The sequence below is a fragment of the Scyliorhinus canicula genome, chromosome 1, assembly GCF_902713615.1.
Source record: "Scyliorhinus canicula chromosome 1, sScyCan1.1, whole genome shotgun sequence".
NCBI lineage: Eukaryota > Metazoa > Chordata > Chondrichthyes > Carcharhiniformes > Scyliorhinidae > Scyliorhinus > Scyliorhinus canicula.
In genome coordinates this window covers 286,675,054-286,699,502 of record NC_052146.1, presented here as the reverse complement: position 1 = coordinate 286,699,502, position 24,449 = coordinate 286,675,054, and the positions used below count along the sequence as shown (strand labels likewise).

The following is a 24,449-nucleotide window of genomic DNA, read 5'->3' as shown; positions in this document are numbered from 1 at the left end:
GCTAACGTTTCGAGTCCAGATGACACTTTGTCAAAGCTAAAAGATAGAGAAAATTGGAAATATTAATACTGTGGAGTGGGAATGAAAGATGAGTCTGTGTGGAATATAAGGAAAGTAGGAAGGAACTTAAGCAAGGAGTCAGGAGGGCTAAAAGGGTCACGAAAAGTCATTGGTAAATAGGGTTAAAGATAATCGCAAGGTTTTTTACACGTATATGCAAGAGGCCAGGGAAAGGGTTGGCCCACTGAAGGACAGGCGAGGGAATCTATGTGTGGAGCCAGAGGAAATGGGCGAGGTATTAAATGAATACTTTGCATCAATATTCACCAAAGAGAAGGAATTGGTGGATGTTGAGTCTGGAGAAGGATATGTAGATAGCCTGGGTCACATTAAGATCCAAAAAGACAAGGTGTTGGGTATCTTGAAAAATATTAAGGTAGATAAGTCCCCAGGGCCTGATGGGATCTACCCTAGAATACTGAAGGAGGCTAGAGAGGAAATTTCTGAGGCCTTGACACAAATCTTTGGATCCTCACTGTCTTCAGGTGATGTCCCAGAGGACTGGAGAATAGCCATTGTTGTTCCTTTGTTTAAGAAGGATAGCAAGGATAATTCAAGGAACTAAAGGCCGTTGAGCCTTACGACAGTGGTAGGGAAATTACTGGAGAAAATTCTTCGAGACAGAATCTACTCCCATTTGGAAGCAAATGGACGTATGAGCAAGAGGCACGGTTTTGTGAAGGGTAGGTTGTGTCTCACTAATTTGATAAGAGTATTTTGAGGTCACAAAGATGGTTGATGCAGGTAGGGCAGTGATGTTGTCTTCAGTAAGGCCTTTGACAAGGTCCCTCATGGCAGACTGGTACGAAAGGGGAAGTCACACGGGATCAGGGGTGAGCTGGCAAGATGGATACAGAACTGGCTAGGTCTTAGAAGGCAGAGTAGCAATGGAAGGGTGCTTTTCTGATTGGAGGGCTGTGACTAGTAGTGTTCTGCAGGGATCAGTGCTGGGACTTTGCTGTTCGTAGTATATATAAATGATTTGGAGGAAAATGTAACTGGTCTGATTGGTAAGTTTGCAAACACAAAGGTTGGTAGAATTGCGGATAGCGATGAGGACTGTCAGAGGATACAGCAGGATTTAGATCGTCTGGAAACTTGGGCGGTGAGATGGCAGATGGAGTTTAATCCGGACAAATGTGAGGTCATGCATTTTGGAAGGTCTAATGCAGGTAGGGAATATACAGTGAATGGTAGAACCCTCAAGCGTATTGACAGTCAGAGTTCTTGGCGTACAGGTCCACAGGTCACTGAAAGAGGCAACACAGGTAGAGAAGGTAGTCAAGAAGGCATACGGCATGCTTGCCTTCATTGGCTGGGGCATTGAGTATAAAAATTGGCAAGTCATGTTGCAGCTGTATAGAACCTTAGTTAGGCCACACTTGGGAGTATAGTGTTCAATTCTGGTTGCCACACTACCGGAAGGATGTGGTGGCTTGAGAGGTCGCAGAAGAGATTTACCAGGATGTTGCTTGGTATGGAGGGCATTAGCTATGTGAAGAGGTTGAATAAACTCGGTTTGTTCTCACTGGAACGATGGAAGTTGAGGGGCGACCTGATAGAGGTCGACAAAATTATGAGGGGCATAGACAGAGTGGATAGTCAGAGGCTTTTTCCCAGGGTAGAGGGGTCGAAGGTTTAAGGTGCGAGGGGCAAGGTTTAGAGGAGATGTACGAAGCAAGTTTTTTTTTTTTTTACGCAGAGGGTCGTGGGTGCCGAGAAGTCGCTGCCGGAGGAGGTGGTGGAAGCAGGGACGATAGTGACTTTTAAGGGGCATCTTGACAAATACATGAACAGGATGGGAATAGAGGGATACGGACCCCGGAAGTGTAGAAGATTTTAGTTTAGATGGGCAGCATGGTCAGCACAGGCTTGGAGGGCCGAAGGGCCTTTTCCTGTGCTGTACTTTTCTATGTTCTTTGAGTCATAGCCATAGAAACCAACGGAAAGAGTGCTAATGGCAGTCCCCAAAGAGAACAAAAGGTGCAAAAGATCTAACATCAGAGGATAAACTGTGACAGATGTAGATGTGGGGGGAGGGGAAGAGCAAACCTCTGTAGCGATTTTCTCAAGTTTGAGAAACCCGGCCATGCCGCTAACCCATATCCCTGACTTCGGGGGCTCCGAGGCTCTCCATCCAAGTAGGTTCCATCTCCGGGTCAACAGGGAGGCAAAGGCCAGAACATCCGCCTCTCTCACCCCCTGGCCTCACGGATCTTCCGACACACCAAAGATCACCACCTCTGGACTCGGTACCATTCTCCTCTTTAATACTTGTGACATGACGTCAGCAAACCCCTCAGCCTCGGACATGGCCAGAACTTCTGGACATGGTTCGCAGGTTCCCCTGCACAGCGCCCACACCTATCCTCCACCCCCTCAAAGAACCTGCTCATCCAGGCCACAGCCATGTGCGCCCTGTGGACCACCTTGACTTGTATTGGGCTGAGCCTGGCACATGATGAGGATGCATCGACTCACCTCAGGACCTCCTCCTTTTTTCCAGCCTCCAACTCTCCACCCAGCTCTTCCCACTTTTGCTTCACCTCCCTTATCGGGGCTACCTCCCACTCCCATCAGCTGCTTGTAGATCTCTGAAACCTTCCCCTACTCCCACTCTCAACACCACCTTATCCTGGGGCGGCAGGTGCGGGAAGCTGGAAACCTGCCTCCGCACAAAGTCCCTCACCAGCAGAAACTGGAACCCATTCCCACCTGGCAGCTCAAACTCCTCTTAACTCCTTCAAGCTCAGGAAACCCTCATTGATAAAAGGATCTTTAAATCTCTCCATCCCCCCAGAGCAAACCGGTGGTTATCACATATCGGTGTCCACACTGACGCCGCCTCCAGCCCCATGTGCTGCCGCCACACACTCAGGGCTGCCACTACTACCGGGCTTGTGGAGTATCTGGCCAGTGGGAATAGCAGAGGTGCCGTTAAAAATGCCCCTAAATCCGTGCACCTACACGAGGCTGCCTCCACCCGCTCCCAAACCGACCCCACTACCTGACCATTGCTTGGTTTGCTGGCCAATAAATTTGCGACAGCACTGGCCCCGCACCTGTGGGAGATGTTCCCAGACTCGCTGGCTACGGGCACACTGCCACCCACGCTAGCACAGGCCTCAGTCTCGCTGATACCTAAGAAAGATAAGGACCCAACAGAATGTGGGTCATACAGACCCGTCTCTGCTGAACGCAGATGCCAAGATTCTAGCCAAAAGGCTAGAAGACTGCGTGCCAGAGGTGATTGCAGAGGACCAGATGGGCTTTGTCAAAGGTAGACAACTTACTTCGAACATTAAACGCCTGCTGATAGTGACCCCATCTGGGGAGAGAACACCAGAGGTGCAGAAAAGGCCTTCGACAGAGTCGAATGGAAATACCTCAGAGGTACTGGAGTGGTTCAGGCTTGGAACAGGATTCACCTCCTGGGTAAAACTCCTATACAACGCTCCCATGGTGAGTGTACGGACAAAGAACACCATCTCCCGATGCTTCCAGCTGCACAGGGGCACCAGACCACTGTCCCCGCTGCTGTTCGCTCTAGCGATTGAGCCACTAGCAATTGCGCTTAGAGCAGCAAGAAGCTGGAGGGGGATCCAAAGGGGCGGCAGAGAGCAGAGTCTCACTCTATGCAGATGGCCTGCTCCTCTACATTTCGGACCCACAAAGCAGCATGGATGGAATCATCGCGCTCTTTAAAGAGTTTGGCACCTTCTCGGGCAACAAACTCAATATGAGCAAAAGCGAGATCTTCCCAGTACACCTCAAGGAGGGAGGGCAGCACTAACGGGACTGCCGCTTAAACAAGCCCGACACAAATTCCACTACCTGGGGATCCAAATAGCCCATGACTGGAAAAGGATCCACAAATGGAACCTCACCAGTCTGACAGAGGAAGTAAAAGTGGACCGGCAAGTGCATAAGCGGGTGAGCGGGTGCATAATACCCTACCAGTTACTTCATTTAATTTTGTATTTCTCTCGTGTTGTTACTTTTTCCCTTTGTGATTTGTGTGTGCCCTTCTCTTCATATATATCTCATTTCCTGAGAAAAAAAACCCAATAAAAAACATTTATAAAGAAAAATGTTTGCCGCCCAATAATAATTTCTTTTTTAAAGAACGCCTTGGGGATAGAAATTGGGAGGCTCTGAAAGACGAACAGGAACCTCGAGAGCACCGTCATCTTTACTGTCTGCACCCTCCAGCCTGACAGCGGGAGCCCATCCCACCTTCGGCAAATACTGAAAGATCCCCCTACCACCTTGAACGGCATCTCCCCATATCTCTTCTGCCCCCTCGCCCGAATCGCTCTTGGCCATATTCAATATTTTTTTTAAGTTTAAAAAAATAAATAAATTCAGAGCACCCAATTATTTCTTTTTCCAATTGCTGGGCAATTTAGAGTGGCCAATCCACCTAATCTGCACATCTTTGGATTGTGGGGGTGAAAACCACGCAGACACAGGGGGAATGTGCAAACTCCACACGGACAGTGACCCAGGGCCGGAATTCGAACCCGGGTCCTCAGCGTCGTAGTCCCAGTGCTAACCACTGTCACATGCAGCCCTCCCATATTCAATTTATACCTGAAAACCACCCGAATTCCTCTAAATTATAATCTTTATTGTTGCAAGTAGGTTTACATTAACACGGCAATGAAGTTACTGTGAAAAGCCCCTAGTCGCCACATTCTGGCGCCTGTTCGGGTACACAGAGGGAGAATTCAGAATGTCCAAACAGCACCTCTTTCGGGACTTGTGGGAGGAAAATGGAGCACCTGGAGGAAACTCACGCAAACACGGGGAGAATGTGCAGACTCCGCACAGACAGTGAGTGACCCAAGCCGGGAATCGAACGTGGGACTCTGGAGCGGTGAAGCAACAGTGCTACCCACTGTGCTGCCTAGTATTTCCATAATCCCTTCAATACCCCTCCAGCGGGTCTGAAATGAAAATGAAAATCGCTTATTGTCACGAGTAGGCTTCAATGAAGTTACTGTGAAAAGCCCCTAGTCGCCACATTCCGGCGCCTGTCCGGGGAGGCTGGTACGGGAATCGAACCGTGCTGCTGGCCTGCTTGGTCTGCTTTAAAAGCCAGCGATTTAGCTGTGTGAGCTAAACCAGCCCCTGAAATGTACAGAAACAGATTATCCACATATAGTGAGACCCTGTGCTCCACCCCCTCAGTGCCATCGCCTATGGCTCTATAGCCAGAGCAAGCAGCAATGGGGAAAGTGGGCCTCCCTGCCTCGTTACCCCGGTGTAGCCGGAAATAGTCTGAACTTACCTGGTTCATCCGCACACTCGCCACCGGTGCCTGATATAATTGGACCCAGTCCACAAATCCTTGCCCAAACCACCCCAGTACCTCCCACAGATATTCCCACTCCACCCAATCAAAGGCCTTCTCTCCATCCATGGCTACTGCCCACCTCTCCCTCCCGTCCCTCTGGAGGCATCATGATCACATTAAGTAGCCTCCCGATGTTGGCCGCCCGATGCTCGACTCCAAATTCTTAAAGAAGCCACCATCACTGGGCTTGTAGAGAAACTGGCCAAGGAGAATGGTAGATGGGTCATGACTAGCGCCCTTAAACTTGGACCCTTTGCCTCCTCCACCTGTCCCCACGCTGTCCCCCAGTCCCAAACCCACTGCCTCACTTTCTCAATATTTGCTGCCCAGTAGTAGAACATAAAGTTCAGCAGGGCCAGCCCACCTGATTGTTTATCCCCTGCATAAGGCCCTTCGTATCCTGGGGGGTGGGGGGTCTTACCTGCCCAGATAAAGGCTGATATTAGCCTGTCAACCCTCGCGAAAAACTACTTTGGGAGAAAGATTAGGAGACACTGGAACATGAACAAAAACCTCGGTAAAATGTTCATTTTAACTGATTGTATTCTACACACCACACCAGTGACAGTGGGAGGGCATCCCATCTTTTCAAGTCCCCCTTTACGCCACCAAGTTGGCCAGGTTCAACTTGTGTAATAGGGCAATCATAAGCTACCTGTATTCCTAAATACCTAAATTTAGACTTGGCCAGTCTGAAAGGTAACTTCCCCAGGTACACTTCCATCCCCAGGGAGTTGGCAGGAAAGACTTCACTCTTACTCACATTCAACTTGTATCCTAAAACGGGATCTGAACTCCCTTAATAGTGCCATTATCCTGTGTACACTAGAGACATATAGTAACAGATCATCTGCATGAAGAGACGCCCTATGCTGCTTACCCCCCTCCCCCCCTTCTATATCCCTCTATACGGTTGAATACCGTAGCGTGATGGCCAACGGCTCAATTGCCAACATGAACAGTAACAGAGACAGTGGGCAACCCTGCCCAGTATCTCAATACAGCTGAAAATATCCAGAACTCACTGCATTGGTTCTTACTGGCTGTGGGGGCCCTATACAGCAGTTTCACCCACGAGACGAACGTTGGCCCAAACTCAAACCGCTCCAGAATCTCAAAGAGGTACCCTCCATTCCACTCAAACACCTCCGCATCCATGGAGATGATTACCTCCAGGGCAGACCCAAAGAGGGCAAAGGACCACGTTTAAAAGTCTCCTAATATTAGCTGACAACTGTCAGCCCTTAACAAATCCCATCAGGTCCTCAGAGACTACCCCTGGCAAGTACCCCTTCACGTGCCTAGCCGATACTTTTGCATTGTCGTTTAACAACAAAATAGGTCTATAAGACCCAAACTCCAGAGGGCCCTTATACTTCTTCGGGATTATGAGATCAAGGCCTGCACGAGCGTAGCTGTCAGTTCCCCAAGCGCCAGGGAATCTTTAAATGTGGTGCCTGAGCTGCGAACTACTTATAAAATTCCACCAGGAAACCATCCGGGCCATCATTCCCGTATCAGCCTCCCCGGACAGGCGCCGGAATGTGGCAACTAGGGGCTTTTCACAGTAACTTCATTGAAGCCTACTCGTGACAATAAGCGATTTTCATTTTCATTTTTCATTTCCTCCACTCCTGGGAAGACCAATCTGTCCAGGAACTGCTTCATAACCAAATCATCCTCTGGCGGCTCTGATTTGTACAGCCATTCTACCTCCACATTTTGGGAAGACAACGCCAACACCCATCCCCAGCTCTCTTCCTCCCAACTTTCCCATAACAAACTCAATGGGGAGGGGAGGAAAAGAACCACTTTTACCATGAGACAGTAAAAGAACAAAATGTAACATCTAAAATGAACCAAACCAAAATACACAATCACACAACTTCCATATCTTAGTTTCAAACAACAACGTCAATTAGATCTCTCTCAGACCATTCTTCCTCATGCCTCTTCCAGCATTTTGAAATAATGGTCCTTTGTCTTTATCGGTGACCTGCAGCCGAGATAGGTACACCACACCGAATGGCACCGTGCTGTCTTGGTCTCATTGAAACCCGCTCACCGTTTTGACAATTGTGCCCCACAATCCTGGTAAATTCTTATGGGATGACCCTCCCATTTGCTCTCTATGGTGTCCTTCACCATTTCAAAATCCGCTCCTTATCTAGGTACCTGCAGAGACGGACTATGATCGCTCATGTTAGATCCCCAGATCTAGGCTTCTCTCTTAATGACCTGTGTGCCAGGTCGACTTCAGGAGGGTTCGCTAAGACTTCCCTCCCTCATCAACTTCCCGAGCGTGTTCGCCATGTAATCTATGGTGCATGTGCCCTTGATGCCCTCCGACAACCCAAAGATCCTCAGGTTTTGATGTCTGGATCAGTCCTCCTGGTCATCCACCCTGGCCTTCAAAGGTTTCTGGGCTTCCACTTGCATCACCGCCTCTGCCTCCAAAGGGTCAATCCAGTCACTGTTATCTGTGACTGCCTCCTCCAGCTGAATCTTCAAGCCTTGTGCCTCCAAATGCTTCTCCATCCTTTCTAAGGTCACTCAGATGGGTGCCACCTCCACCTCAATCGCTGTTGTCTACTGGGAGGACAGTGATGACTCAGAGGGCTGTGCCATTGTCTCCACTACTGCTCTATGAGGGCCTTCCATATCCGTTGAGCGGCCTTCATTCGATTTTTGTCTACTTTTATAACAACCAGACATCCCACACTGGAGGAGGCACTGGTGTACTTCAATATCTCACTTTTCTTCCCAAAACTACACCTGTTAATCAAGCAAAAAGGGCCAAAAACAAAATCCCCAAGTAGGAGCCATCTTGTGTGCGTCAGTTCACCTCATGGTCGCCATCAAAAATGATATTTCACACTGTTTAAAGGCACTTTGAAAATTCAAGTTTTTGGTAGATGGAAAGATTGTTTCCTGTCTAGAACAAGGAACTTGGATAAAAAAATCAAATTAAAGTGATCTGGTATATGAGAGCCCAGAGGTTCTTAATGGAGAGCTTATACTGTGGAATTAGTTAATGATTGAAGCAGAGACAACACTGAAGAATAGGGATGTTAGGAAAAGAGGGATAAAGGATGATGGAAACCAAACAAGTAGAAGGGAAGGTTGCGTGGAGAACAAACACCCAACACTAACTAGATGGGCCCAATGGCCTGTTTATTGCATATATAATAAAAACAAAATGCTGGAAAAGCTCAGCAGTTCCAACAACTATTATGAAGAGAGAAACATGGAGTAATGTTTCAAGTCTGCATGGCTCTTCTTCAGAGTTGGGGTCTCAACATACCAATGGTCTGTTTGTTTTGTTGTAATTTTTAATCATTCACATTTCTTCTTGCTCCGTTCCACATGATGCCCCATCCCTCTCATGCACCCACCAATGGATGGTCTACATCTGAACCTGAGGGGCACCAATATCCTGGGGGGGGAGATTTGTTAGTGCTCTTTGGGTGGGTTTAAACTAATTCAGCAGGGGCATGGGAACCTGGATTGTTGTTTTGGGGTACGGGAGATTGAGAGTATAGAGGTCAGGAGCACAGATTTGACTTCGCAGGAGGGTGTCAGTGTTCAGGTAGGTGGTTTGAAGTGTGTCTACTTCAATGCCAGGAGTATACGAAATAAGGTAGGGGAACTGGCAGCATGGGTTGGTACCTGGGTCTTCGATGTTGTGGCCATTTCAGAGACATGGATAGAGCAGGGACAGGAATGGTTGTTGCAGGTTCCGGGGTTTAGGTGTTTTAGTAAGCTCAGAGAAGGGGGAAAAAGAGGGGGAGGTGTGGCGCTGCTAGTCAAGGACAGTATTACGGTGGCGGAAAGGATGCTAGATGGGGACTCTTCTTCCGAGGTAGTATGGGCTGAGGTTAGAAACAGGAAAGGAGAGGTCACCCTGTTGGGAGTTTTCTATAGGCCACCTAATAGTTCTAGGGATGTAGAGGAAAGGATGGCGAAGATGATTCTGGAAAAGAGCGAAAGTAACAGGGTAGTTGTTATGGGAGACTTTAACTTTCCAAATATTGACTGGAAAAGATATAGTTCGAGTACATTAGATGGGTCGTTCTTTGTACAATGTGTGCAGGAGGGTTTCCTGACACAATATGTTGACAGGCCAACAAGAGGCAAGGCCACATTGGATTTGGTTTTGGGTAATGAACCAGGCCAGGTGTTAGATCTGGAGGTAGGTGAGCACTTTGGAAACAGTGACCACAATTCGGTGACCTTTACGTTAGTGATGGAAAGGGATAAGTATACCCCGCAGGGCAAGAGTTATAGCTGGGGGAAGGGCAATTATGATGCCATTAGACATGACTTAGGATGTGTAGGTTGGAGAAGTAGGCTGCAAGGGTTGAGCACACTGGATATGTGGAGCTTGTTCAAGGAACAGCTATTGCGTGTTCTTGATAAGTACGTACCAGTCAGGCAGGGAGGAAGGGGTAGAGCGAGGGAACCGTGGTTTACCAAAGAAGTGGAATCTCTTGTTAAGAGGAAGAAGGAGGCCTATGTGAAGATGAGGCGTGAAGTTTCAGTTGGGGCACTTGATAGTTAAAAGGAAGCGAGGAAGGATCTAAAGAGAGAGCTAAGACGAGCAAGGAGGGGACATGAGAAGTCTTTGGCAGGTAGGATCAAGGAAAACCCAAAAGCATTCTATAGGTATGTCAGGAATAAAAGAATGACTAGGGTAAGAGTAGGGCCAGTCAAAAGGACAGTGGTGGGAAGTTGTGTGTGGAGGCTGAGGAGATAAGCGAGATACTAAATGAATACTTTTCGTCAGTATTCACTCAGGAAAAAGATAATGTTGTGGAGGAGAATGCTGAGACCCAGGCTATTAGAATAGATGGCATTGAGGTGCGTAGGGAAGAAGTGTTTGCAATTCTGGACAAGGTGAAAATAGATAAGTCCCCGGGGCCTGATGGGATTTATCCTAGGATTCTCTGGGAAGCCAGGGAAGAGATTGCTGAGCCTTTGGCTTTGATTTTTATGTCATCATTGGCTACAGGAATAGTGCCAGAGGACTGGAGGATAGCAAATGTGGTCCCTTTGTTCAAGAAGGGGAATAGAGATAACCCCGGTAACTATAGGCCGGTGAGCCTCACGTCTGTTGTGGGTAAAGTCTTGGAGAGGATTATAAGAGATACGATTTATAATCATCTAGATAGGAATAATATGATTAGGGATAGTCAGCATGGTTTTGTGAAGGGTAGGTCATGCCTCACAAACCTTATCGAGTTCTTTGAGAAGGTGACTGAACGGGTAGAGCAGTTGATATGGTGTATATGGATTTCAGTAAAGCGTTTGATAAGGTTCCCCATGGTCGTCTATTGCAGAAAATACGGAGGCTGGGGATTGAGGGTGATTTAGAGAGGTGGATCAGAAATTGGCAAGTTGAAAGAAGACAGAGGGTGGCGGTTGATGGCAAAGGTTCAGAATGGAGTTCAGTTACAAGTGGCGTACCACAAGGATCTGTTCTGGGGCCGTTGCTGTTTGTCATTTTTATAAATGACCTAGAGGAGGGCACAGAAGGTTGGGTGAGTAAATTTGCAGACGACACTAAAGTCGGTGGAGTTGTAGACAGTGTGGAAGGATGTTGCAGGTTACAGAGGGACATAGATAAGCTGCAGAGCTGGGCTGAGAGGTGGCAAATTGAGTTTAATGTAGAGAAGTGTGAGGTGATTCACTTTGGAAAGAATAACAGGAATGCGGAATATTTGGCTAATGGTAAAATTCTTAGCAGTGTGGATGAGCAGAGGGATCTCGGTGTCCATGTACATAGATCCCTGAAAGTTGCCACCCAGGTTGATAGGGTTGTGAAGAAGGCCTATGGTGTGTTGGCCTTTATTGGTAGAGGGATTGAGTTCCGGAGCCATGAGGTCATGTTGCAGCTGTACAAAACTCTGGTACGGCCGCATTTGGAGTATTGCGTACAGTTCTGGTCGCCTCATTATAGGAAGGACGTGGAAGCTTTGGAACGGGTGCAGAGGAGATTTACCAGGATGTTGCCTGGTATGGAGGGAAAATCTTATGAGGAAAGGCTGATGGACTTGAGGTTGTTTTCGTTAGAGAGAAGAAGGTTAAGAGGTGACTTAATAGAGGCATACAAAATGATCAGAGGGTTAGGTAGAGTGGACAGTGAGAGCCTTCTCCCGCGGATGGAGGTGGCTAGCACGAGGGGACATAGCCTTAAATTGAGGGGTAATAGATATAGGACAGACGTCAGAGGTAGGTTTTTTACGCAAAGAGTGGTGAGGCCGTGGAATGCCCTACCTGCAACAGTAGTGAACTCGCCAACATTGAGGGCATTTAAAAGTTTATTGGATAAGCATATGGATGATAATGGCATAGTGTAGGTTAGATGGCCTTTAGTTTTTGACTTCCCATGTCGGTGCAACATCGAGGGCCGAAGAGCCTGTACTGCACTGTATCGTTCCATGTTCATTGTATCCACTGCAATTTAGAGGAGTAAGAGGCAACTTTATCAAAACCTTGGAAGATCCTGAGGGGTCTTGACAGATTGGATGTTTCCTCTTGTGGGAGAATAGAGGTCACAGTTTAAAAATAAGGGATTGCTCATTTAAGACAGAGGAGGAGAAATGTTTTCTGAGGATTGAGAGAATTTGGAACTCCCTTCTTCAAAGGGCAGTGGAAATCTCTGAATATTTGTAAGGCAGAGCTTGATGGATTCTTGATTAACAAGAGGGGAGGACAGGAATGTAGGGTTGAGGTTACAATCGGATCAACATAGAAACCATAGAAAAGTTACAGCACAGAAGGAGGCCATTCGGCACATCTTGTCCATGCCAGTCCGAGGACACCCAGGTGCCCTTTCTAATACCGGTTCCTGCACCCGGGCCATAACCTTCTAGCTTACAGCAGGTGCAGATCTTATTGAATGGTGGAGCAGGCTCGAGGGGTCAACTCTTGCTCCTAATTCATATGTTCGTATGCAAGTAAAGGGTGGCTCTGGTTTCTTCCTTCATTCTCGCTGTCAGGTGCAACAGATTTGTTTCTGTGCCATAAAACCTATGTAACAGCACTTCAATTCATCTGGAATAGTGGAGTAAAGAACTGACAAAAACTAACTATTGAAAGGCACTTCACCTAGTAGCTTCCACATTATAATTAAATGAAAATAAATGCTTACCTGCGGAGAGAAACAGCTTACATTCTGGCTTAATGATGATGACTTTTCATCAGAACTAAAATGTTAACCCTACTTCTCTCCGCAGATTCTGCCTAACCGTACGAGTATTTCCAGCATTTTCTGTTTTTATCTTGGATTACTAGCACTTGTACCATTTTGCTTCTGTATTAATTAATAAAATTGCCTTGACTACTAATGCCACCTAGTGGTCACAGCTGAAAAAGATCTGATTTGAAGATGCCAAAAAGTAAAATTAAGTAGCTATACAGTTTACAAATCAGTTTGAAAGAGTAGCGACTAGTCCTTACCTGAGCAAACTTCATAGTGAGTGCCACTTTCAAACCCATAACGCGCACTTTCATGGGCAACATATAATAATAACTAGTTGGACCTCGAGGACCATGGGAAACACCACCTATAAAACAAAACAAGTTATTTGATGCTTGACAATCTTTTCATCCAGATTTTTGTCCAACTTGATTTCCATCGATTATTTTGCTAAAAGAAGCATTAATTTTAATGTATTTATGTTCTATGAGGATTGCTCACAACTTCCAAGTGAACAGAATAAATATTAAAAGTAGAGAAATGGGAATAGGGAGACAATGGAATGTGTTCTGGATTGTTCTGCAAAAATCCAAATACCATCTACTGTGTTGTATGCAAATACCTATGATTCCGTTTTAACCTATCCATATTAGTGGATGTTTCAGAACTAGGCTTTCCCTAATCAATAAAAATAAGTTTATCTGACAGTTCGGGAGCCGGAAATTTGAAGCTAGGTGGGAATTGAATTGGTAAGTTTCAGTAGTGTAGTTTAATCTAGACGTTGTGTAGGTTAAGGGACCGCCCCACCCACTCACATAACTCAGTGGCAGTTAATTGTCAATCACCTAAAGCCTAATTAGAAGGCAATAGCTATTGTTTTAAAGTTACCAGGTGTGTGAGTCATTTAAGAAGGGGATTTTGAAGCTCTCTCCCAGTGAGCTGTTTGTACTCCCAGTGCGACAGAGAAGACACATCCCGAGTGAGACACATTGAAGAGTGAGTTTGGGAGCTGGGAATTTGAGATTTGGTGAGAGGGGGTGCTTTTTATCCCTCGATTTGTCTCTCCCAAATTTCCAGGGAGTGGCCTTGCCCTGCTGCAGGTGACTACAAGGGAGAGAGCCGATTGGTGAGTCGCAGGTAAGGCAGGCAAGTCCTTTACATCGGGAGCGGAGCTGAGCGGTAGAAATACGGACTGCAATCTGAAGGGGTAAGTGGTATTTGTGTCTGTGTCCCGGAGCGGGAGAAATCGGGACTGCAATCTGAGGGGGTAAGTGGTATTTGTGTCTGTTCTGTTTTCAAATTGGGGGGGGGGGGGGGGGGGGGGGGGGGAGAGAGAGAGGAATGGGCGAGGTACTAAATGATTTCTTTGGATCAGTGTCCACTAAAGAAAAGGACTTTATGGAAGATGATTCTTGGGTAGGGTGTGTGGATATTCTGGGTCATGTTGACATCAAAAAGGAGGTATTGGGTGTTTTAAATGTCATTAAGGTTGATAAGTCTCCTGGATCGGATGGGATTTACCCCAGAATACAGAGGGAAGCAAGGAAGAAAATTGCTGGGGCCTTGATTAACATCTTTGTATCCTCATTATCTGCAGACAAGATCCCAGAGGACTGGAGAAGAGCTAATGTGGTACTGCTGTTTAAGAAAGATAGCATGGATAATCCAGGAAACTATAGGCCGGTGAGCCTCACGTCGGTAAATTATTGGAGAGAATTCTCAGGGACAGGATTTACACCCATTTGGAAACAAATGGATTCATCCGTGATAGACAGCATGGTTTTGTGAAGGGGAAGTCGTGCCTCACTAACTTGATCACATTTTTTGAGGAGGTGACGAAGATGATTGATGAGGGGAGGGCGGTGGATATTGTTTACATGGACTTCAGTAAAGCCTTTGACAAGGTGCATCATGGTACAAAAGGTTACGTTACACAGGATCAGAGGTGAGGTGGCAAGATGGGTACAGAACTGGCTCGGTCACAGAAGGCAGAGGGTAGCAGTAGAAGGGTTTTTTTTTCCAATAGAAAGTTGTGATTGTGGTGTCCCACATGAATGCTTTAAACATTAGATTACCTCCTCTCCATATTGGTGACCGGATGCTGCCATGGCGTGCCCTGCCACTTCCTTTCTGTTTCCATGGTTTCCTCCCTCCACCTCTCACTTCAGCTCGAGTCTTCACTTTGGCATGGCTCTACAAATTTAACAAGAACTGAATGAAATAGTATTTTCTTTCTCTCAGTATTTTTGCAGTCCTTATCTATGCTACAGTGTTAAATTGGAAGGACAGTTTGCTTAAACTTAGATTCTAAATTCTGGGGAATGCAAGCAAAGTATTTAGAATTATACTTTGGTTAGGATTGGATCGGATCAAATAAGGTATTTCCTTTAGGATAGTAGAAATCTGGAACCACTCCCCGAAGGGTTGCGGCTTCTGCATCAATGTAAATTTTCAATACTAAAAGATTTTTTTTAAGAGTATCTGTCGATATAAAGCAGGAGCAGTAAATAGTATTAATATACAGATTAGTTCAAGGGGCGGAAGGCTAAAGGGGATAGATTATGAACTTGAGAATGAACCTAGTTGTGAATTAAGATCCTGCATTTTAAACAAGCAAAATAAATAGACTTACGATTCTTTTAAAATTTTTCTGCCAAATTGCAACTTCATGTAGAATATCAATTCTGTTGAAAAATAAAAATGAAGTGAATTATTTGTATTTGTTTTCTGAAGTAATAACTGTAAACACATCATACTGGTCAACATGATAAGGACAGGGTGAGCACGGTGGCGCAGTGGGTTAGCCCTGATGCCTCACGGCGCCGAGGTCCCAGGTTCGATCCCAGCTCTGGGTCACTGTCCATGTGGAGTTTGCACATTCTCCTTGTGTTTGCCTCATGCGCCCCCACAGCCGTAACAGCCTCCCCGAACAGGTGCCGGAATGTGGCGTCTAGGGGCTTTTCACAGTAACTTCATTGAAGCCTACTCGTGACAATAAGCGATTTTCATTTCACAACCCAAAGAGGTGCAGGGTAGGTTGATTGGCCACGCTAAATTGCCCCTTAGTTGGAAAAAATGAATTGGATACTCAAAATTAAAAAACCTATCTTTCTCTATCTGAAAGACACTCATGATTTGGCCTCCACATCCTTCTGCGGCAAAGGGTTCCACAGATTCACCACCCTCTGGCTGAAGAAATTTATCTCTGTTTTAAAAGATCGTCCCTTTAGTTTGAGCTTGTGCCCTCTGGTTCTAGTTTTTCCGACAAGTGGAAACATCCTCTCCACGTCCACTATATCCAGGCCTCGCAGTATCCTGTAAGTTTCAACAAGGTCACCCCCCCTCCCCCCTCATCCTTTTAAACTCCGCTTACAGATCCAGAGTCCTCAACCGTTCCTCATACGACAAGCTCTTCATTCCAGAGATCATACTTGTGAACCTCCTCTGGACTCTTTCCAAGGCCAGCACATCCTTCCTTAGATACGGGGCCTAAAACTGCTCACAATACTCCAAATGTGTCTGATCAGAGCCTTATACGTCCTCAGAAGTGCATCTCTGGTCCTCTCTCCATATTCATAATGCACCCACCTTGCTCTCCATAGCTGCCCCATTGCCTTCTCTGTCATCAACCTGTCGAACTGCCCATGCAACCTCTTTCTCTCCACCAATCCATCCGTGGTGGGGACACTCGAATATTTCCTGTCCACTTCGACTATATCGTCCAGACTCCTCACTCCTCCTCCTATCTCTGTGCACTTTGAATGAGATAACCTCCCCCAAACCACCGCCTTTAACACCTCCCAAATTGTGGCCGCCGATACCTCCCGGTTCTGATTCAACTCCACGTAGTCTCTGATCACCGACCATACCTTCTCACAGAACCTCTTGTCTGCCATAAGCCCTGAATCTAACGTCTATTCTGGCTTCTGCTCCTGTCGTGAGCCAAGCCAGTGCGGACCATGATCTGAGATCACAATTCCCGCATACTTTGCCCCCACCACCATCACTCGGCTCACTATGAAAAAGTGAATTCTGGAGAATACCATATACATATGCGAGGAGGAGTACTCTCTCTCCCCCAGGTTTCTAAACCTCCACGAATGCACCATTCCCATTCTTTCCATAAACCCCACCAGCTTCTTCACCATTCTCAACCTTCCCTTTGACTTAGGGCTCGACCCATCCACGATCGGTTCCAGTACGCAATTAAAATCACCCCCCATAATCAACTGATGCATGTCCAGGTCTGGAATTGTTCCCAGCAACCCCTTCAAAATTCCCACGCCGTACCAATTCAGCACGAGTGTTCACGCGCACCACCGGCGTCCCCTCCAACATCCCACTCACGATCACATATCTCCCACCCGGGTCCCGCACTTCCTTGGCCCCTACAATCTCCGTCCTTTTGGTCAGCAGCATGGCCACCTCTTGTGACTTTGAATCAAATCCTGAGTGAAATACCTGACACACCCATCCCTTTCTCAAACTAACCTGAGCCTTCACCCGGAGGTGCGTCTCCAACAGAAAGACCATCCCCGACTTCAAGCTCAAGTGCGCGAAGACCTGAGTCCTCTTCCCCGGCTCGTTCAGTCCCTGTGCATTCCATGTTACAAACCTTGCGCCTCCATTCCCCTCTACTGTCTGCCATCCTCCCCTTCCAATTCTGTCTCCTTTAGTTTCGCCCTGAACCGGGCCAGTCCAAGATGGCTCCTTCTCCACCCATAACCTCACTCGTTCTCCAACACTGCCATGTCACATACCACCCCACCTCATTTCCGTTCATCAGCATTATTTGCCAGCATGGTGGCTCCTCCTACCTGCCCCTCCACCCTTCCCCACCCTTGGGATGTGCAAACAGCTCCCCATGGGCCCTATTCTCCCCCACACGAACTAAGACGGATCCAAATCCATGTGTCACCCCCTCCAAAAAGAAAACACCACAAGCTGGGGGGCGGGGGGCGGGGGGGGGGGGGGGGGGGGGGGAGGGAGGAGGAGGAGGAGGAGGAGGAGCATGGGCAGTTGCCCACTTACAAACTTGTTGCTTCTTAGCAAACAATCACAACAGCAAAATCACCCCACCCGAGAAAAAGCCTTCCCACCCTCTGGCCCCCACAATACCCACATCTTCCAATCTCTACTGTTCCAGCTCCTCCATCCCCATCAGCATTCAGTTCTCTCCCAGTTTATGATCTCTGATGAAGTCATTGGCTTCCTCTGGGATTTCAAAATAGTAATCTCGGCCTTCAAAAGTCACCACAATTTCGCTGGGTACAGTTTTGCAAACCGGATCTGCCTTCAGTACAGAACTGCTTTGACATTGTTGAACCAGACATGCCTTTTCACCAGGTCTGCTCCAATGTCCTGATAGATTCGGACACTGTTCCCCTCCCATTTGCAGTTCCGCTTTTCCCTGGCCCACTGCAGGATCTTCTCCTTCTCCACAAACTTTTGGAGCCTCACAATCACCGCCTGTGGCAGCTCCCCCGCTCTCGGCTTCTGCCTTAGGAACGTGTGCGCCCTATCCACCTCCGGGGCCATGTCCAGCACCCCCTCTGCCACCAGCATCGTTAAGACATTTCTCGTGGCACTCGTGCCTTCCACACCCTCTGGCAAGCCAACGATACACAGGTTCTGCCTTCTGGATCTGTTCTCCTGCTCCTCTACCTTTGTCCATAGCGACTTGCAACGGTCCCCAGGGAGCCCCACCTCCGCCTCCAACACGACCACACGATTGCTATGATCGGACATCACCTTTTCCATCTCCCGGATCCACGACCCCAGTGCCTCCAGGCACTTCTCGACTCTCTCCATTGATCCTGTCAGGGGTGCTACCGCTTCCTCGATGGCCGTCAACCGATCTCCCTGCATCTTTTTCGCTGCTGACAGAGCTCTTCTCTAATAAACGCCATCAACTGCTCCATCTGGGGTTTTCAAACTTGTGACAACCCTTCCCCCTCCGCCATCTTCCTAATTGCTATTGCGCCACAGGTCTCCTCCAGTTCCTTTACCCTTCTTCTGCCAGGTCTGATAACCAGCAGCCATGCCACTCACAGGGGGGGGAACTTCTCCTCCACACCTTCAGCTACACTTTCCTGTCAAAATCCCCCCTCTTTTGGGTAAAAAGAGCTCAAACCAATGCCTTTGAGCCAGAGCCTCCTGTGTGCGACCACTCACTCCATGGCCGCCACTTGAAGTCAGCCCCTCCGACAGAATCCTTAATAAATACTTTGTATCTAAAAATATAATTTTTAATTTATATTGCCATGGCAAATTACATTTTATTATGGTAATTTTAAAGAGACATTTAAGCTTTTTGTAAACCTTGCATTTCACAATGTTGCAAGTGGTGGGATGAGTTCGATCAAAGAGAACTATATGTTTTGTAAGACCATAAGACATAGGAGCAGAATTAAGCCACTCGGCCCATCGTGCCTGTTCCGCCATTCAATCATGGCCGATATTTTCTCATCCCCATTCTCCTGCCTTCTCCCAATAACCCCTGATCCCCTTATTGATCAAGAACCTATCTATCTCTGTCTTAAAGGACACTCAGAGATTTGGCCTCCACAGCTTTCTGCGGAAAAGAGTTCCACAGATTCACCGCCCTCTGGCTGAACAAATTCCTCCTCATCTCGGTTTTAAAGGATCATCCCTTTAGTCTGAGATGGTGTCCTCTGCTTCTAGTTTTTCCTACAAATGGAAACATCCTCTCCACGTCCACTCTATCCAGGTTTCGCAGTATCCTGTAAGTTTCAATAAGAACCCCCCCCCATCCTTCTAAACTCCACTAGTACAAACCCAGACTCCTCAACCGTTCCTCGTTACACAAGCTTTTAATTCCAGGGATCATTCTTGTGAACCCCCTCTGGACACTTTCCAAGGCCAGCACATCCTTCCTTAGATACGGGGCCCAAAACTGCTCACAATACTCCAAATGGGGCCTGATCAGAGCCTTATACAGCTTCAGAAGTACATCCCTGGTCTTGTAATCTAGCCCTCTTAACATGAATGCTAACATTGCATTTGCCTTCTTAACTGCTGACTGTACCTGCACGCTTACCTTAAGAGAATCGTGAGCAAGGACTCCCAAGTCCCTTTGTGCTTCTGATTTCCTAAGCATTTCCCCATTTAGAAAATAGTCTATGCCTAAATTCCTCCTTCCAAAGTACATAACCTCACACTTTTCCACATTGTATTTCATTTGCCACTTCATTGCCCACTCTCCTAGCTTGTCCAAAATCTTCTGCAGCCCCCCTGCTTCCTCAATACTACCTAGCCCTCTACAGATATTTGTATCATCTGCAATCTTAGCAACAGTGCCTTCAATTCCTTCTTTCAGATCATGAATGTATATTGTAAAAGGTTGTGTTCCCAGCACAACTCCCTGAGGAACACCACTAGTCACCGGCTGCAATCCTGAAAAGGACCCCTTTAACCCCACTCTCTGCCTTCTGCCAATCAGCCAATCCTCGGGGGCTGGTTTAGCTCACTGGGCTAAATCGCTGGCTTTTAAAGCAGACCAAGCAGGCCAGCAGCATAGTTCGATTCCCGTACCAGCCTCCCCGGACAGGCGCCGGAATGTGGCGACTAGGGGCTTTTCACAGTAACTTCATTGAAGCCTACTCGTGACAATAAGTGATTTTCATTTCATTTCTTTCCATGCCAGGATCTTACCCTTAACACCATGGGCTCTTAACTTATTTAACAGTCTCCTATGCGGCAGCTTGTCAAAGGCCTTCTGGAAATCTAAATAAATCACGTCCACTGGTTCTCTTTTGTCTAACTTCCTTGTTACCTCCTCAAAGAACTGTAACAGATTCGTCAGACATGACCTCCCTTTGACAAAGCCGTGCTGACTCAGCCCTATTTTATCATGCACTTCCAAGTACTTCACGATCTCATCTTTAATAACAAACTCTAAAATCTTACCAATGACCAAAGTCAGGCTAACTGGTCTATAATTTCCCGTCTCCTGCCTCCCTCCCTTCTTAAACAGTGGTGTTACATTAGCCACTTTCCAGTCCTCTGGGACCCTTCCTGCCTCCAGTATTTCCTGAAAGATCACCACCAATGCCTCCACAATTTCCTCAGTTATCTCTTTTTGGACCCTGGGGTGTAGACCATCCGGTCCAGGTGACTTATCCGCCTTCAGACCTTTCAGTTTTAAGTGATTATAATATATAAATAGAAAAGTATTAACTTATCATTTCAAGAGCCTTTGGTAATTTTAAGCTGCTTTTAAATTCATCTTTCCTTGGATGCTATAAAATTACCAAAGGGATGGAGATGCAGCGTACTATCCAACTCACCATGTTTAATCCAAGAGAGATTTGCTGATTGGATGGTAAAAGCCTTGTGTATTTTATGGTATATTATGCACCTTTTGCAAATGCCATACTTACTTCTTGCAACATATTTCTGTACTATCTACCCATCATACTTAAACTTACCATGCATTATACTTACCCTCTTCTATCTCACTTTTCAGACTGTGGTACATCTCTCCAAAGTACCACTGTTTCAGGTCTATTAAAATCAAGCCTGTTGACCAACTGCTTCTCAGACTACTAAGCCTCTTTTCCCCTTCCCAAGGTGGCTGTGTGCCACCAGGCTGCAACTTCTCCAATGACCCAACCCAAATGTTTGCTTCTTCCTCCTGGCTCCATGTTGCAAAAGCCCTGGTCTTGTGAGTACATGTTCAGTGCTCAAAATGCTGTCTGCAATATTGCTATCATAGTAAAAGTGCTTCATACTTATAACACATTTCAATAATTTAGTTGCTATAAATCACTTGTCCTTATAATATACCTTACATAATGTAAAACAGCTTTTTCTCTACTTCTTATCAACAGTGCTACAGATGATCCACCAGTTAGTATATTAAACTATATCTTGAACAGGGTCTATGAACTTAGCACTACATTGGAAGAAATATATTATATTCAGTAAACTTATATCGCCACTTGCTTTTCCATTTTTTTGTACAAATACATAATATAATTTGTACAAATACATAGGGAAACAAGCTAGTTATACAGTGCCAAACTAATATAATGACAATTAGTATTTTCTTTTCAGGCAGTCAGGAAAGGTAATGGAAGAACATGAAGACAACCTTAAATTAACAAATTAAATAATGTTTCAGTTCTTAAAGTGTAGCAAATACATTACCTTGGAGGTACTGCAAAAACATCAGGATGCAAATCAATGATACCTAGTTTGTCATCCGTGTAGCCCCGCAAAGATTCTAGCCAAGCCTGCCTGGGTTTCAGATGTGAAGGAACTGCTATCTCACACTTTCTCAAAACAGGCAATCCAGATTCAACTGGGGGCAGTCCTGAAATATATTAACCAGATTATGAATGCTACCATAATAAAAAAAATTGATCTAACATGTAAATAAGTATATTACCAACTAAAACAATGCTATGAGAAGATTATATTAAGAGGCTGGTTTAGCGCAGTGGGCTAAACAGCTGGCTTGTAATGCAGAACAAGGCAGCAGCGTGGGTTCAATTCCCGTACGGCCTCCCCGAACAGGCGCCGGAATGTGGAGACTAGGGGCTTTTCACAGTAGCTTCATTGAAGCCTACTTGTGACAATAAGCAATTATTATTTATTATTATTATTGCTTCAAGTCCAGGAAAACTTGTAAATTTAGAAGTTCACTGTACCCCAATCTGAACACAATGTGCCAAATGTAAATAAAGCTGGCAATAGGCCTTACAATCCTGGGTGCAGCGACTGAAATTAAAATCCCCTCAAACAATAGTCAGGCTCTTGGTTTTGATAGTTTTTCTCTTCAAGTAGCCTACTTTATTGGGCATTTTATTACTAACCTTCTATCACCATTTTTAAATGTATTTATTTGGGGGACATGGATGTTGCTGGGAAACTCAGCATTTATTTTGCATCCCTAATTGCCCTTGAGAAGGTGGTGGTGAGCATATGGTATGTGTACACCAAGAGTGCTGTCAGGAAGGATGTTTGGTGAAGGAACAGGGAGGTGATATAGTGGCAAGTTTGGATGGTGCGTGGCTTGAAGTTGATAAGTGATGGTGTTTCCATGTATCTGATGCCAATGTCCTCTTATTTTTTTATTAATTAATGGGTTGTGGGCATTGCCAAATCTTTAATTGCCCTTGAACTATAGACCACATTGCTGTGGATCTGTCGTCCGCAGTAGGCCTGACCAGCAAAGGCTGGTAGATTTCCTTCTCTAAAGGGACATTAGTGAACCAAATGGGTTGTTACAAAAATCAACAATGGTCTCATGGTCACCTTTAGACTTTTACTGAATTCAACTTTCACCATCTGCTGTGGTGGGATTCGAGCCCAGGTTCCCGGAGCATTACCCTGGGTCTTTGCATTACAAGTCCAGTGACAATAACACTATGCCACCACCTCCCTTAAGGTAATCAAGGTCACAGGCAATGAAGATGCTGTCAATGGAGCCTTGGCGAGTTTCTACAGTGTATCTCATTAATGGTAAATACTGCTACAACTGGGCAGCACTGGTGTAGAGAGAGAGTGTTTAATGTGGTGAATGGGATGCCAATCAAGGTTTGGCCTCCATGGTTTCAAGTTTCTTGAGTGCTTTGGAACTACACTCATCCAGGCAAGGGAACGTATCCCATCACACCCTCGACATGCCTAGGAGCTGGTGAACAGGCTTTGGGAGTCGGGAGGTGAGCTAAGCACCTCAGAATTTCCAGCTGCTGACCTTCTCTTGTAGCCACAGTACTCATATGGCTGGTCCAGTTAACTTTCTGGTCAATGGTAACCCTAGGATATTGATAAACATGCTTTCAGTATGCCTGTTTGTTTTCGACATGAACTAACATATGAAGATACAAATGAGTAGGAGGAGGCCATTTGACCCTTGAGTCTGCTCTGCTATTCAATTAAGATCATGGCTGATCGCATTGCGACCTCAACTCCACATTCTGTCTGCCTAACCCCCCCCCCCCCCCGAGATAACCTTTGGCTCTCTTGTTAGACAAGAATCTATCTACCTCTGCCTTAATAATATTCAATGACCATGCCTCCATTGCTCTCTTTGGAAGATTCGTCACCATCTTCTAGCACGTTTCAGAGAAGGTTCACTCAACTAATTCCTGAGAATGGGGGGGGGGGGAATATCTACAAGGAAAGATTGGATAGGCTGGGCCTGTATCCATAGACTTTAGGAGATCGAGAGGTGATCTTATTGAAACAAATAAAGATCCCGAGGGGGCTCGACAGCGTGAATGCCGAAAGGATGTTTCCTCAGGGGAGAGACTAGAACTAGGAGGGACAGTTTAGAATTGTGGAGTCTTCCATGAGATGAGAAGAATATTTTCTCTGAGGTTTGTGAATCTTTGGAACCATCTGTTAGCTATGGATGATAACTGTTTTTACACACTTATTGCTTAATCTAAAACAACAGCTATAATTTAAATTGTACACAGCAAAAGATAATTTTGAGATGCTGAGGCCTTAGTGCCAGCTAATAATTTTATCACACTAGGATAAACTAGTCAAAACTATAGGCTATTAATAACATGTAGCAGAATAGAGTCTAATTCCTTTAGCACAGTAATTTTAAAATTCAGGGTCGCGACCCACGGGTGAGTCGAGGGCGGGTGTCAGGAGGTCGCAGAGCGATCTGTTGCGGAATTCCTGATCACAGGAAGAAGTGGCCGATGGCCAAGACAAGCTTTTAAAATGCTGGCCAAGGCTGGCTATCAAGAATGCCAACCATCCCGCGCAAGCATGCCCCCTCAGCTGGATGTAGCGGTGCGCAGGCCATTTCCTCCTTATGTCTCAGGAGCAGACTTTTTTTTTAAA

At 46.2% G+C, this 24,449-nt stretch overlaps 1 protein-coding gene across 1 annotated transcript in view; it reads right to left on the bottom strand.

Annotated features, from left to right (window-relative positions):
• Positions 1–24,449, bottom strand: part of mrpl4 (mitochondrial ribosomal protein L4) — a 38,232-nt gene that overhangs the window by 3,437 nt on the left and 10,346 nt on the right. The window contains exons 3-6 of the mRNA XM_038814703.1: positions 21,792–21,957; positions 15,253–15,304; positions 14,696–14,813; positions 12,881–12,987 (exon numbers count right to left, since the gene is read on the bottom strand). Coding sequence (XP_038670631.1) covers positions 12,881–12,987; positions 14,696–14,813; positions 15,253–15,304; positions 21,792–21,957 — 443 coding nt within the window. The remainder of the gene's footprint in view (positions 1–12,880; positions 12,988–14,695; positions 14,814–15,252; positions 15,305–21,791; positions 21,958–24,449) is intronic.